Genomic DNA, 16,322 nt, shown 5'->3' on the forward strand with positions numbered 1-16,322 from the left:
AATGGAAATCGCGCTTGTCAGACTCCCCCCACCCTCTCTCTCTCTCTCTCTCTCTCCCTCACTCGATCCCCCCTCCCCCCCACCCCCCAGTCGTAGGTAGCAAGGAGCGAGGACTCTAACCAATGGAGTGAAGGAGGCTTGGCTAACCTTAGCCTCCCATTTTCTCTCTCCCCCCTCCATGCAGGGTTCTGACCAGTCAGTCGCCTTTGATTATCAGTTGCCAGCAGCCCCTCTCTTGGCTCCTTGACACGAGCACCATATAAGGCGCAGCGATCTCCATAGAAACGTGTCAGTTTCAATAGTAGTGTCAAAGTTCACTATATACAGACATTCGCGCAGATCTCCGTTTCGGAAACGCTGCTCCACTGGTCCTCCCGTTAAAACGCATTCATTTTTGCTGGGGTCTCCTGCTTCTTGCATATTCTATTAGTTGTTTTTTTTCTCTCTCTCTCTCTTTATCCTCGCTCCGTTCCGACTGGAGAGGTGAAACTGCAATAGGCTCTCGGGCGACGTTGTTTTTCTGCTGGACCAGATGAGCTTTATTCATGAACATAGATAGAGAATTCCGCTCTTCAGTGTTTCCTTCTCTCCAACCACGAAGACGGAGAAAGGAGCGGAGAAGGGAAAAAAGAAGGGAATTTATTTCGCACCGCACTTTGGATCTCGGAGCCACCAGCGAGTTTTTTACATTTTTTATTTCGCCGTCAATGTGAAGAATATTTATTAAGATATTTTAAGAAAAAAAACTGATTTCCGTTACGTCTGGCTTCGCTTTCTCTACGCGACCGGGGCTCCCGAATGGCTGACTGCGAGCTACCTTGGAACTGGCCTCCCGATAACTGCATATCCTAATCGGGTGCCTTTTTTCTGCGACTCTTCGCATGCTGTTTTGAATGCATCGATTGTTTTAGGTTTTTGCTGTTTTTTCTTCTTGTTGTTCTTTTTCTTCCTATGAGATTGACCGCTCCGGCTTGACTTCCGCGCTGCCGTTTCCGTCCGCGATTCTCCCCTTTGCAAGCTCCGACGTCCGAGCGACCGGTTCGCTTGAAAGCACTTTTCGGGCCCGAGATATGGCAATGGTAGTTAGCGTTTGGCGCGATCCGCAGGAAGACGTGGCCGGAGGAGCGGCGAGCGGCCCGAACCCCGCAGCGCAGCCGGCGAGGGAGCAGCAGCAGGCGGCGTCGGCGGCACCGCACACCCCGCAGACACCCAGCCAGCCGGGAGCGCCGTCCACCCCAGGCACGGCCGGAGACAAGAGCAGCCAGAACTCAGGCCAGAGCCAGCAGCACATCGAGTGCGTGGTTTGCGGAGACAAATCGAGCGGCAAGCACTATGGCCAGTTCACCTGCGAGGGATGCAAAAGTTTCTTCAAGCGGAGTGTCCGGAGGAACTTAACGTATACGTGCCGTGCCAACAGGAACTGTCCTATTGACCAGCACCATCGCAATCAGTGCCAATACTGTCGGCTCAAGAAGTGCTTAAAAGTGGGCATGCGGCGCGAAGGTGAATATATATTTTTCTTAATTCAGAACACCATGTCAGATTCACCAGACTGTCTTATAGAACCCTGTTGTGTAAAAAAAAATTGCACGCAGCACAATTGCAGATTTTATTTTTTTTTTTTATTTTGATTGTCTGCTAAAGAGTGTCAGAAGAACCAAAACACATCTGTCACGCATGCACAACGGCTAGATAGGCATGCTACAAACAGAAAGCATTTTGTTTACTCAGTGTAATATCACGCAGCTTAGCCCATAGGCTAGATGCCTCCATTTCAAGTCAGTCAATTACAAGAGATGAAAAGTGTCTTGTTTAAGTCTTAAGTGTTGGAGTGTGTGTTCTAGTAGAAGTTAGTATGGTGTAGTGATTGTATATATACACACGAATTTATAGAGGCCTACTAACTCATGTGCATAGAGAGCGCGGTTTGCATTATTACTGAAGGAAGTTGTAGTGTGTGTGTGTGTGTGTGTGTGTGTGTATGTATGTCTGTGTGTATTTAGAGGCCTGTCCCAGTCTCAAGCATTTGAACAAAGCGGTATCAACTTGAGTTAAACGTCTTTGTACTGTACAACAAATGTATTTTTGTCCGATTTAGTCTACTTTCTCGCTAATGGTAAATTTGGTGATTTAAATCTGAAATTATTTCAGATGGGAAACATAACAGGCTATTTGCCCTCGGTCTATAGCTAAGCTAATTCAGGCAGTTTATCTCACACATGCAATGTTTTGTTATAATTCCAATATACATATATATTTTTATTATTATTTTATTTGCTTATATTTTTTACAGTGTATTGAGACTATAGAAGTGCTATAGAGTAGGCTATATTAGTGCGGAATAAGATATGAGCAGTGACTTTAAAAGCTATGGCTTAATCATCAAGGCTAACAATCAGTCATATAAATATTGCATTAAATATCAGTTTGTCGCCGTGTTTTGCGTCCGTGTGTGTGTGTATGGGAGGTAACGTTTAGCTTTGTGCATGGGCATAAATGCAAAAATCAACATTAATATTTATAATCGTAGCTGAGGCTATATTTGAACCTAAGAAGACTTCAGATACATCCCAAGTTATAAGTTAAAAAATACTAGAATTTTGTTTTATAAACTAATGCTGCAGTAAATACACCCCAGAACACTTACCATATGTGAGTTGTAAATACAGATAGAGGTAGGCTGTTTTTTTTTAATAAACAAGCTTCCACACAAATGATGTTTCTCAGTTCTGGATGCACATTTCCTCTCTTTCTCTCTCTTTTCGTCAGCGGTTCAGCGAGGAAGGATGCCTCCAACCCAGCCGAACCCAGGCCAGTACGCGCTCACCAACGGGGACCCTCTGAACGGTCACTGTTACCTCTCCGGATACATCTCGCTACTGCTGCGTGCCGAGCCTTACCCCACGTCCCGGTACGGCAGCCAGTGCATGCAGCCCAATAATATCATGGGGATCGAGAACATCTGCGAGTTGGCGGCTCGCCTCCTCTTCAGTGCCGTGGAATGGGCGCGGAACATCCCTTTCTTTCCTGACCTGCAGATCACCGACCAGGTGTCACTTCTCAGACTCACATGGAGCGAGTTGTTCGTGCTAAACGCGGCGCAGTGCTCCATGCCGCTGCACGTGGCGCCGTTGCTTGCCGCCGCCGGCCTGCACGCGTCGCCTATGTCCGCCGACCGCGTCGTGGCCTTCATGGATCACATTCGCATCTTCCAGGAGCAGGTCGAGAAGCTCAAGGCCCTACATGTCGACTCGGCCGAGTACAGCTGCATCAAAGCCATCGTGCTCTTCACGTCAGGTGAGTGATGAGGCCTGCATACGCGAAGGGCAGAGAGAGGGGAAGAGTGTTTGTGCTGGACAAAACAAGGCCTACGAGGCCATGTAGGTTTGTAGGAAGGCGCTACTACTGTCTTGAGCTTTTGAGAGCAGTTTTTATTTTGCACATAAATCTGAGTGCATGAATGCACGTTGTACAACCGGCACTAGAAATTAATTCGAAGTATTTTTTTAATTGTAAAAATTTTAAATAGCTGGCTGTAGTGAAGGAAGAGGATTTTACAGGCGGATTAGAATTAGGTACATAATATATAACACCCATGCGATCGTAAAGCAAAATAAAAAAAACAGTAATATAGGCTACATCTTGAAAAATTAAAAAATGTTTCTTTTCATAAGTGTTTTGCACAAAAGCACATGAAATAATACATTTGGTCGCATTTTAAGGATATACTTGTATTTTTTCTTAATATTTTCTGTATATCGATTGCTTATTCAGGATGTGAATATTTTGTTCTCACTGTTCAGAAATTCACGTTCACAGACGTCCATATTTAAAAATGAAAAAAAAAACGTGAAATTCATAGTCTAATGAACAGGTGTAGACAAAAACAGTGTTTTAGTGAATATGTTGCTAGTTTAAAAATTCACCATTACTACACCCAAGATGTGATAATTTATGCGAAACAATTCACTTACATTCCGTTTATGTTTATTAAAATATCTTTAAATTTATAAAATGATATTTTGTGATCTCTTTATATGATATTATTTTAAAACGTAACTGAGGAATTATTTTTAAAGGTGATTTTTTAAAGAAAATTTGGATATATATTTATATATATATATATATATATATATATATATATATATATATATATATATATATATATATATATATATATATATATATATTGCCAGAAGTGAGGCTCTTAATTGTTTTCGTGATGCATTATGCGTGTCTTATAATTGATCAAAATAGATTTTGATTTTGGTCACAGAACCGAGCACTGAACATACAATGGTGCTCTTAATAATGCATAAAATGTAACGGTAAACACCAAGTAAGAAGCTGGAGTCGTTTGTTTTTTCTTTTTGCAAATGATGTTTTGATTGTCGGCCAAAGCGGGCACACAGAGGAAATATTCCTTCCGTGCATTTAGCTAAACTGTCGTTTAGTGTCTTTGACATAGAGTAGTTGATAAAAATTTTCATTTTATTGAGTGCCACTATTATTTCTACTGTCATCGCGCTTATTTCTAAAATGTTATGAATGACGCTAAGTTTTACAGTTTAACAGGGCCTGGGTCTTAGGGCATTGTGTAGCTTGACATAATTTCCAATAGCAGGCAGTGTTACTGTTGTTTGCTTTTATATTTATTTATTTTTTTATTATTATTTTTTTTTTTATTTATTTATTTAGGGATTTTCCACCAAGATTTATATAGGCCTATATACCAGGTATACTATTAAGTCTGTGTTCAACTTTAGTCTCTCTAGTAATGACGTCAGCCTGAATCTTAGTTACCATTAGTTACCATTCTGGCACAGTAATGCTCTTCATGGGGTCCAAGATTTTGTGCCCGGATCGTGCAACAAACGTTCACAGTGTAAAAAGCATAAACTGGGTCGAGTTAGAGTGTATCTCTATTTATCCCATCTTAAACCCGAACCTAAGGAAACAACACGAGTCAATAGTTAAATGTCAGTTTGTAAAAGGTAACCTAATGTTCCCTTGGCTTGTCATAATCCGCAATTTAGATAATGTAATGCACAGCTATTCAGTGTTCATTCCGAATTGTCGTATTTTCTCTAATAGAAGAAAGTGTTATATGTTCACCAGTAGGTCTGTGTGTGTGTGTGGAGTCTTTCTAAGTTCAAACCATAAATTCTAAACAAATGCGCTCTTGCACTTAAGTCTTTCGATTAATTGCACACTGTAGACCCACAGTCATGATATTTGTTCAGGCTGCCTGAGCTTGAGGTTTCATTAATCAGAGATTTTAGACCGAACTTCCCAGTTCAAAAGTGTAAAAGGTCATAGTAATGAACCGAAGTCCAGTGTAATTAGGATCAATCTCGGTAATGCTGTAGGTGGCATGCCTTGCCTGTACAATACAATACTTTCATTTAGAAATCAAGAGCATGCAAAATCTCTTTTGTTCAGCCGCCATATTGTCATACTACGTACTAATTGGCCTTGTTGGATTGTGTACATTATGTCGGTCGTTGCTTAACCGAATTTAACAGGTCACGTAAGGTTTATTTATTTATTTTTTATCATGTAACCATAATGTTAAGTGACTAAGGCAGGGATAGGGATCTTTCAGGACAGAAAATATATTTGTTTTCGTGTTATGAGGTTTACCTGTTTTTACATAAATTTGAATGTCTAATCGACTAAAACCATTGTAATAAATTTGTCTTCAGCGATTTCGCCTTTGCCTGCTCCCCCATCCACAGCAGAGCACAAGTAAATAGGAAATAAATGACTCTATAGCATCTGGAAAGTAATTAGCTCGTAATTTCAGTTATTACCAGAGTCTGTGTCTTTCAAAAAATATGTGGCTAAGATATTTCCATAATTTTATACAAAACATAGCCGCCTGCTTCCATGTTCTCCATTAGGCCGTAAAATCGAGCTTTAACACTGACACACTGATAAAGATACACAAGTCTTTGTTTGGTTTGATTTAAGAGTGTGGGATGTTCTATACTGTGCAGGCAACTCTTGGGGAATTGCGCAGCCGTGTTGTTTATTTATATGACAGACACACTCATGATGCATGATGGGCTTGGGTTGGGCTTTCTTTTGTCAATAACAGCGCCGATGCTAAATAATAACCCAATCTTTTTCTTCTTCTTCTTCTTCTTACTATTTTTATGTTGTTTCGTGCGCTCAGACGCTTGCGGCCTGTCGGATGCGGCCCACATTGAGAGCCTGCAGGAGAAGTCTCAGTGCGCTCTGGAGGAGTACGTGAGGAGCCAGTACCCGAACCAGCCGAGTCGCTTCGGCAAGCTGCTGCTGCGACTGCCCTCACTGCGTACCGTATCCTCATCCGTCATCGAGCAGCTGTTCTTCGTTCGCTTGGTAGGTAAAACTCCAATTGAAACCCTCATCAGGGATATGTTGCTATCCGGGAGCAGCTTCAACTGGCCCTACATGTCCATTCAATGATCCCAGCGAGCGTGCGAAACAATAAAAAAGCGAGAGACTAAAGGACCAAAACTCTACAACCCTCCTTTCAAGAAGACTATATCTATATCTATATATATATTAGAGGACCTCGTTTCTGATCACATTGGAAGACTTTCTTTTTTTTTTGTTGTTGTTGGACCGAAATGGAATACGTAATGTACAAAGATAAAAGCCCTGGACTTAACTCTTATGTAAATCCATCGTCATCGTCAAGAACACTCTCCATTTTTGTAAAATACTAGTCTTTATTTTCCTTTTTTTGTAAGAAAAAAAACAGAAAAATCAAAAACAAAATACGTACAGATAAATTGAAGAACATCATATGCGCAGTAAAAATGAATCAAAACTTAGCGGGAAAGTAACGTTCCCAAGCAATTATAAGAAATGTCCTGTGTCTGTGTATCTCTGTTTTGTATTTTTTCTGGTTCTAAACCAGTTTTTTCTGTGATTCTCTACTAATGATTTTGATATAACATTTTGCTTCTTATACTGAGTGCGATATATGTTGTTGAAGCTATGTTCTCCAAGAATTAAAATTGAAGTGACAATTTAAAACATAAAAAAATAAAGAAAATTTTAGACAAATAAGAAACAGTCTAATCGCTATGACAATATCACTGATGGTTGAACTTTCCCCCCAATTGATGCTCTATGGACATGCAACTGCGGCAAACCTGACCTCATGGACAATTGAAGGAGAGGACGCCTTGGTCGTGTGTGTGAGTGCGTGTGTTGAGTCAATCATCAGGCAAAGAGGAAAGACATGGAAAATTAAAAGCACTTTTAATATATCATTTTCAAAATACATTTTGTTTGTTTTGTCTTGATATTTTCGTTGTTTCTTTTTTATTGGTTGTTGCTTCCATTTTGCTCAATCCATGATATGTTTGTGCAGAAGGGTCGCTTGATGAAGTTGTGTGATGGTGACTATACTATTAAAAAAAAGAAATAGGCAACCATGGCTCACTCTGAGCAGATTTCATGTGGTTCATGTTATTTAGATATCACGTTGATGGCTGCTTTCCGGCGTATTATTATTATTATTATTATTATTATTATTATTATTATTATTATTATTACATTGCAAAATTCTTCGTATTAGACGTTTGCTTAACTAAAGAACAGTATACACACATATGTGCCTAATTACACTACACGACATGAAGCATTTTTTGTAATACTTTGGAATAATTGCCCCAGCTGCAAGTTTGTAATGAGGGTTTTGTCCATTTTTTATGAGATGAATGAGACTTGTTACAAATGCAACCGCACGATTATACTTGGGGTCCATTTTCTATTCTGTGCAGACTTTTGCTTGGTTTTTAGCTCTATATTAGCACGAGACTCCACACTTGTGTGTGCAGCATAGGAGTTGTGTGACGTCGTTGCCGACTGGTTCAAAGATCTATGCCTGCTTCAGCACATTAATGTTTAATATTTTTCCCAGGCTGGATTGAAGGGTTGCTTAAAATCGAGAGAGAGAGAGAGAGAGAGAGAGAGAGAGAGAGAGAATAAAAGCCTTCGATAGAAATAAAGACACCAGGCCTGCCTGTCACGGCAGATGAGAAAGAGAAAAATCTCCCCCAAAACCACATACTAATGTTATTTTGTTGTAGGGCTACGGATGTTTCAGTTATGCGTGATCAATCTGGGAAATGTACACTGCTGCGTGTAAACCGGTCGATAGGAACACTAAATGTGATGTATTGTACAAAGACGGTGAGAAATTCGTGTTCAGACTCATATCATTGAGCAAGACTATAGGAGAGAAACCTGCTTGTTTTTCACGACGGTCCCTCGCACATTCGCACACATCTGCACTCCAGTTATCAAGATTTTTGGCTTTAAATGATGCGTGGTTTTTCTCCTGCAGGCCTGAAGTCACTGCTCAGTATTAATGGATTTGTCTGGTGTGGCTTTAGGAGATGAACTTTTGGAAGGAGCGTGGTCTCATGTTTGGTTCTCAGTTGCATTCTACTGAATGATGGGTTTCTCAAAGAAAGAGAATAATGTGTGTTTTGCTCACGCACTAATTATGAATCAAGATTGTTTTCCGTGAGAACCTGCCAGCCACCGTTGACCAGTGTGGTTTTCATCCATCTCACCGATTGGCTTCAAGCTCCCTCATAGACGATTTGTGGTGTAGAGTTCAAGAGCAAGAGGCGCAAAGTTTGGGTTTTATTTCTCCTTGCGAGCCTTGGCAGAGATGTGGGCAATTGTGGTGACGGATTTCGTACCATGTGTTGGATTTTTAAGAAGAGCTTTGTAATTTTGTCTCAGATGCGTTACTACTGAATGGTGAATTATGCCGTCTAATTGTTATGGCAGGACAATTAGACAAATACAATTTTATTAAACGAAGCTTTGATCACGTAGGTTATTTTGCTCCCATCTGAACAGCTATTGCAAAGAGACTGAATTGAAACTGTGCTAAGACCACGTAGAGCCCAGACGGTTTTTTTTTTTGATTGATTACCCCAAAGGACCCGAGACAATAGCTCTTTGACTGCTCTTGGTCTTCAATGTTTCTCAAGTTGAGGGTTTTTGAATTGAAAATAGTCGCCGAGTCGCTATCAGGAACGAGAGCAGAAACACACGGGAGCTTTTGTATGAACAAATAAAGCATGTAAATTGACTATGTTTATAATTATTCATCCAAATAATCATACACACACGTTGTCTGATTTGGCCATCATTATACTGCTTAAATAATATTTACATCTAAATATATATATATATATATATATATATATATATATATATATATATATATATATATATATATATATATATATATATATATATATATATATATATATATATATATATATATATATGATAGGGAATGCAAGTGTAACACTGTTTTATTGTTAGGTATGCATAATGCCTCGAATACACCACTGACCAAAGCAATGAGCAGAAACCTGCATTCTAAAGTAAAATCGTACCCTTTCATATTTGTTAGACTCTATGCTATAAAGAACAGCTTTAATTTGTATTTATCTTATATGTAGCTATCTAACAATACTAGACCTATCCATAAAGGCAACATATCACATAGCCTACATTTATCAGAAGAATCAGATTCGTCTGAACATTTTTTAATGTTTGCGATAAACCTTCATTATTATTATTATTATTATTATTATTATTATTATTATTATTATGCCTGCAATTGCATTGAAAGAACTGTTGTTCCGACAAAAAACAAATGGTCTCTCGAGGATAAGTCCGTCATTTATATTAGCTCAGTTGCGCTTGGTTGAGAGGATGTTTATCTGATACTTTCTGGTTGTTTGATTATAGTTTATGGGTTATGATTTGTCAAGCTTTTAGGTAAAATGTGGAAAACCTATGCTATGAAAAGGCTCTTAAAAGTTTGAGGTGAAACATTTGAAAGCTATACTGTTACTCTAAACGTTAAACTACTTAAATCAACCAATTAAAGTTAACAACGTTATGTAATTGGAAAAACAAACAGAGTCTAAGATCCTATATATCAATCTATCTATTTTTATCTATCTATCTATCTATCTATCTATCTATCTATCTATCTATCTATCTATCTATCTATCTATCTATCTATCTATCTATCTATCTGTCTGTCTGTCTGTCTGTCTGTCTGTCTGTCTAGCATGTTAATAAACGCATTGTGAAAGAAAATCATATCATACATATGTCTTTAAGTATTTTGTGAACTTTTTAATACATCAGATATTACATGCATTAATAATTTGTAATAGCAGAGGGTCCTTAGCTTCCTTAAAAAAAAGGTTATAGTTTGGAACCTGTTCTGGTATAGGAAATATTTCTTGTTGGGTTCTGCATAGAACTTTGGAAGATTCCACCAGAAGGACAACCAAAGAAACATTAAAGGTTCTAGATTTGACCTTTTCCCTCCCTAGGAGTGTACTATTAATATTTCTGCCTAAATCCATGTCCAAAGAACTCCCCAGTAAGCTGTAAGTCATGGATCACATCCAACACAACAGGATATAAAATGTCCCCAGTTGTGAATGTAACATAAGGGTGTGTGCGTGTCTGTGTGTGTGTGTGTGTGTGTGTGGTCGGGCCTGCATGGTGTGAGGGAAACAGGCGAGAAGCACAGATCGCTGTGTAAGCGATCCCTTTGTGTTGATTTAGGAAGACGTTTGCTGTATATAACGTTCAAGGCTGATAATATCATTGCCTGGCCAGATAAATAAAGCAGTGTCCAAAGCATCGGGTCAGTTATCGATCCCTTCTGCCAACTGAGAGAAAGGGAATGAGACGACACGGACGAAGAGGAGGAGGTGGTGGTGGAGGAGGAGGAGGAAGAGGAGAAGGAGGGGGGCTTCTCTTATTAGCATTCCATACCCATGGACCACCACTGACAACTGAAAGAGATATCTAACTCAACACCATGCATTTTCTTTTCTAGTGTTAGCCATCATTTCAGCGAACACATGTAGGCAGCTTCTTAATGGCACTCACTCCTCACATATTAACAGATCAACAATGTATTTAGACAAATAATGACAACTTGTATCAGACAGTGTTAATACCTACCGACATTATAATTGTAAATTATAATTATAATTATAATTCATAACTAAATACACTATTTATATTAGCTACAATCCTGTAGATCTTGAGCCAAAAACCTAAAGTCCAAAAAGGAAAATTGATGCAGGTTTCGCGAAAAATAATAATTAAAAATAAATAAATAAAATAAAAGTAAAAATTAAATTATTAAGTAGACAGTTTTAATCACGTTATCATTTTTTTTTTTATTTTTAATATTAGCACACCAAAAGTAGCTACAACTATTTGTAAAAACATAAGAATAAGAAAATGCACATTATTTAGTTTTTAAATTAATAGCCACTCCACGGAATCATTAGATAAATGCAACAGATTTGAGAAGTTTTTCTTGGTACTCGTGACAATTTGTACTTTGGGAATATACAACTGAAATCTTGTCCAGCACTGACAGCTGTTTATCACTGAGTGAGTTCTTTCCAAGTTTTTTCTCCTCCCACCCTCAGACCCGTCTCTGTCTTGCTTTGTTGGTTTAAATTATGCACGTCTCTCCGGAATGCCAGTCACGAGTCCAAACTTTGCGTCCAACCTCCCACATGAAATGATCCCCCCTTAAAGGGGGCTCAATATGTCTCAATCTGCACTTCACTTCAGTCAAACCATTTGGGTATATAAGGACAAGCTCCAGAAAAGCATTAATTAGAAAACGACGCCTCGGACGCCTTGGACAGCCCTCTTCCCAACGTGCACGACCAAAAAGTGGACAAGAAGGACACATGAAGCCTTACACGGAGCTCATATGGAGAAAGTAAGAAATTTGTTTTCATTTGTCCCCCTTAAACGTGCGCGTGTGTGACCAGGGACTTTTTTTGTGCGCGCGCCTGTAGTGAGCAGTGAGTCTGCGCGCTCCCGTGTTTGGGTAGGAGAGAGAGAGAGAGAGAGAGAGAGAGAAGGGGGAGGGAGCCAGAGTGAAAAAAAAACGCTAAGAGAGCAGAGGATGTGTCCGTGTGTGTATGACTAGAGCTGTCATTAACAACAAATTAATCAGCACGTAACATTTAAAGTCGAGAGGGACAGTTTTCCGTGTTTGTCTCCGTGCTTATGGAGAAATAAATTACGGCCAGAAAAAATGGGGGCGGGGGGGGTGGTTCTTTGGGGTGGTCGGAAAGCAAAGTTTGCTCTGAAAGCGTGCAACAAGATATAACAAGGCAATACGGGACTTAAGCTAAATCTTTTTATACACCCTGGCTGTTATTAAGATTGAAGAATTCTGCGACTCGACATCAGTTAGAAATTAAAGCGTGAATGATGATATCGTTCATTTTAATAGGATCCTACAAATCTGCTACGCTATATAGTATTCCTAGACTGTGAGACATACCTGTTGCTAAGCTCCACACAAATAATAGGCTGCTCGGACCCGCTATTCTCCATTCTTTATTCCCTGATAAACACAGTGACGTCAGACTATCGCGAAATCTTCCAAACAAAGCGCATGTAATTACTGTGTTAATTCACTCGAGCAAATATGTTTCCATGGGCCATTATGAGCACACTTTCCGATCCGCCCATCATACACGGGCAGAAACTAATCCTGCTCTTACATACCTGCTAACGCCCCGGATTTTCAGCTATATTTACTGGCTATTTTTATAATACACACCAGATGGTTTGTGCCTATGCAACCGCAGCCAGCAAGTTTCTCAATTTACTCAGCAGCACTTTGTTGCAATTACACATCATGCTGGGACAAAATGTAACAGTGACCCATTTTCCCCATATACATTATATTTTTACTGGCCATCATATAGACAGTCCAGCATCATGTTCAGTCCATGCTCTCAATTAGTTATACAGGCTATATGAATTTGCGGCGAAGTTGGAAAAATAAACAAAGAAACAAATAAATAAAATATACATTATATTTCATAATATTATATTACATTGCATATGCACGCATATCTATCTATCTATCTATCTATCTATCTATCTATCTATCTATCTATCTATCTATCTATCTATCTATCTATATATATATATATATATATATATATATATATATATATATATACATACATACATGCATATATACGTGTGTGTCATTTTCAAATAGAAAATTTTAATTAATTAATTATAAATAATAGTTTATATAGGCCCAAACCTAGGCTATATTGGTTTTTGTTTTCTTTCTGTTTTATAGGTATTTTATATAGGTTTAGGTATTACACATCCTAGTAAGGCACAGATGTGACCGTTTGCATGACAGGCTTAGTGAATTATGTTGTTGTTAATATCGCTCTAATTTAGTTTTTATTTGACTAATTTCTCAGCACGGCTTCTATTTTCTTTGATAATAAATGACCGAAGCGTTTTTGTCGAGGGAGATTTTTCATCCCCGCCATATTGAGCGGCTCTTGACAGAGGTATTATGTCCCTTGCTCTGGTGCTGGTCTCTGATCCCGCGCCTTTCGGCCTTTTATCCCGCCTGTCTTGCCTATAGTCGTCGCAATTTGTGCGTTTGATAAATACGCACACGCACACGCGCGCGCCCGCGTTCCTTTACTGAACACGTGCGCGGCGGCCACACGTAAACTGCTCCCGTACTGAGATCCAGCGGTGGGGGATTAACTAATGCCAAAGCCTGCCCGGCCTATTCCGTACACATTATAAGTACCTAATAATGTCAGTAATGTAGACGATGTTTCTGCGGTGTGGTGATATTTATACATTTTGGAGCTTTGGTGAATATAATTCAGTCATTTACTTTACCTAAATTATTCAAAGCAAAAGCGAGTACATATTACGTTTATCTAAGTGCAGTTGAAAACAAGCTGTAGTAATTAATTGAACTCTGCTTTTTCACACTGTCACACTGCTTTTTGTTATGCATCGGAATTATTTTAATAGTAAAAATGGCCTTCCAAAGCCTCAGTTCTCAAATCTGCCATGTGTGTAACCGCAAAACCAGCTTTGCTGGAGGATATGCATGTGTTCTCCAAACGATGGGGGTCGGTAGGAGCTGGAGAGAGAGAGAGCGCGAGAGAGAGAGAGAGAGAGAGAGAGAATGAAGGCTGGGGGTTTAAGGGAGGGGTTTCGGGGAATGGCCTTTCTTTCAGAATGACCTGGCCCCTCTCTTCAAAGGCAAGGCAGAAACTAACGGTCTTAATCTGAGCGAGAAAATTGTCTTCCTTCTATTAGAATCGGGGACATGTGTGTTCTTTCTCTCCCGCACGTCCAGCTTCTGTTTTGCTTGTCATTAAAATGCAGGAGGCTCCCACACGGTCACCACACGCACCAAATTTTTCATCTGCACTACAGATATCTTTGGGTGGTATTGTGGCTAAAGCACACACACACACCTGCTTATGTGGCCATTATTCTAAGCAGAATAGAGATTGGTCTAAAACTGGACAGAGTGGACGGAGAGCCAGTGGTTGACCGGTTTGAAAAGGTTTTTTTCTTTTTCTTTTTTTTGTCAAAGCCAGGAAAAAAGAATGGGCCACAAAGTTCGCTATAATTCAGCTCCATACCGACACATCTACTCTCTTCCCACCACTGTGTGGTAGAGCGAAAGACCCAGCTGTAGTCTTCATCACATCACGCCTCATCTCATTTTACTGTACTGTATACAACCCAGAACAGGTACACCCACCATACACGATTTGCACTAGATACATCCACGCATGGTCTTTATATACAAGATTACAGCATTCTGAAGGAGTAGTAAATGAATGAATACCGCCCTTACCCAACAAACGCACCAAAGCATTTTCAGCATTTGGATAAATAGATAGCAACAATATGGTGTTCAACATATCCGAAAACAGGCTATCGAAAAAGGCTAATGGTATTGTCTCTGAAAATGCTGAAATGTTGCATGTGACCTGTCAAAGGGATCACTGGCCGAGCTCTGACCAATCCGCATATGGAGCTCTCAATCATCTAAAGCTATATATAGGACAAAAGCACACAAAGGCACCGAGGACTATGTCAGTCTTAAAACGTTAATACGTTCATATTAGAGCTACTTTTATTTTCCTAATCAAAATTATTGTTACTTAAAACCGTCAAATAGCCGATAGCATTTAATAATAGCTTATATAAGATATCCAATATAATAATGTATATTAATATGATTAATTTTAATAATTAGGCTTTGATTTGAACCAAATAAAAAAAGACAAGAAAAGAATGATACATGGTGATGATCAATATTTTATTGATCAACTAAAGTTTGCAAGTATGCATAGGATTCTTGTTTATATCTTGTTTACACTCCATTTACTGTCATAATATAATTAAAAGAATGAAAACGCTAGATGTAATATTAAAAAAGCAAAATAATAATAATAATAATAATAATAATAATAATAATAATAAATTAAAAACCATAAAATACAGTATGTACTAAATGTGTAGCTGTTGGCGGAAAGCTATAAAGCAAATTAATTTTGTTTTCATCTTTTTATAACACAAGTGTTGGACGTTTAGTAAAAATTTACCTTATATCATGTTCCCTCTTTTGTGACATGTATAACAAATTGAGTGAAATGAGATGAGACTTTTCTATAAAATCTACTACTGTGAATGATTTTCATCAACACACAAGCACCTCGACCACTTTCAGCAATATTAATGTTATTTATTATTCATATTATTATTATTGTTCATATTATTCATATTATTCATATTATTCATATTATTCATATTATTATTATTATTATTATTATTATTATTATTATTATTATTATTATTATTGTTGTTGTTGTTGTTGTTCTTCTTCTTCTTCTTCTTCTTCTTCTTCTTCTTCTTCTTGCTGGTCTTATCCCTCTCTAAAACTTATATTATTCTGATATTCGACAACAAACAGTGGACTAGTCGACTACGGAATTATGGAAATATTTGTTTATTTAATCTTATGATTATTATTTTTAATATCACGTTCATCGTCATCAGCATCAACAACAACAACGATAACAACAACAACAACAACAACAATAATAATAATAATAATAATAATAATAATAACTTTGTAGACACTAGGCTGAGGTATGGCATTTCGGTTGACGCTTGGTTATATCTGCACATGCGCATCACCATCCGTTCACAGGTATAAGTATGAAATATTACTGCATATTGGTTGTTCTGTACATTTGTTTAAATCTAACTTTTTTTCTCCTTTCTTTTTTTTTAAAATATCAATCAGGTGTTCGTAGGTGTTTTATTTTATTTTATTTTTTTTACGAATAAATTAATGCACGATCACTGTCAAAATACCGCATTTAAACCGCATATAAATATATATGTATAAGTAAATGTACAGTAAG

The 16,322-nt window shown here is 38.4% G+C and overlaps 1 protein-coding gene across 1 annotated transcript; it reads left to right on the forward strand.

Annotated features, from left to right (window-relative positions):
• The first annotated feature begins 215 nt into the window (after positions 1–215).
• Positions 216–7,279, forward strand: nr2f1a (nuclear receptor subfamily 2, group F, member 1a). The gene is made up of 3 exons (XM_058374428.1): positions 216–1,503; positions 2,770–3,297; positions 6,179–7,279. The coding sequence occupies exons 1-3, from the start codon at positions 1,071–1,073 to the stop codon at positions 6,451–6,453; spliced, it is 1,236 nt and encodes a 411-aa protein (XP_058230411.1). The 5' UTR covers positions 216–1,070; the 3' UTR covers positions 6,454–7,279.
• The last annotated feature ends 9,043 nt before the right edge of the window (positions 7,280–16,322 follow it).

This window comes from Hemibagrus wyckioides, linkage group LG22, assembly GCF_019097595.1.
Source record: "Hemibagrus wyckioides isolate EC202008001 linkage group LG22, SWU_Hwy_1.0, whole genome shotgun sequence".
NCBI lineage: Eukaryota > Metazoa > Chordata > Actinopteri > Siluriformes > Bagridae > Hemibagrus > Hemibagrus wyckioides.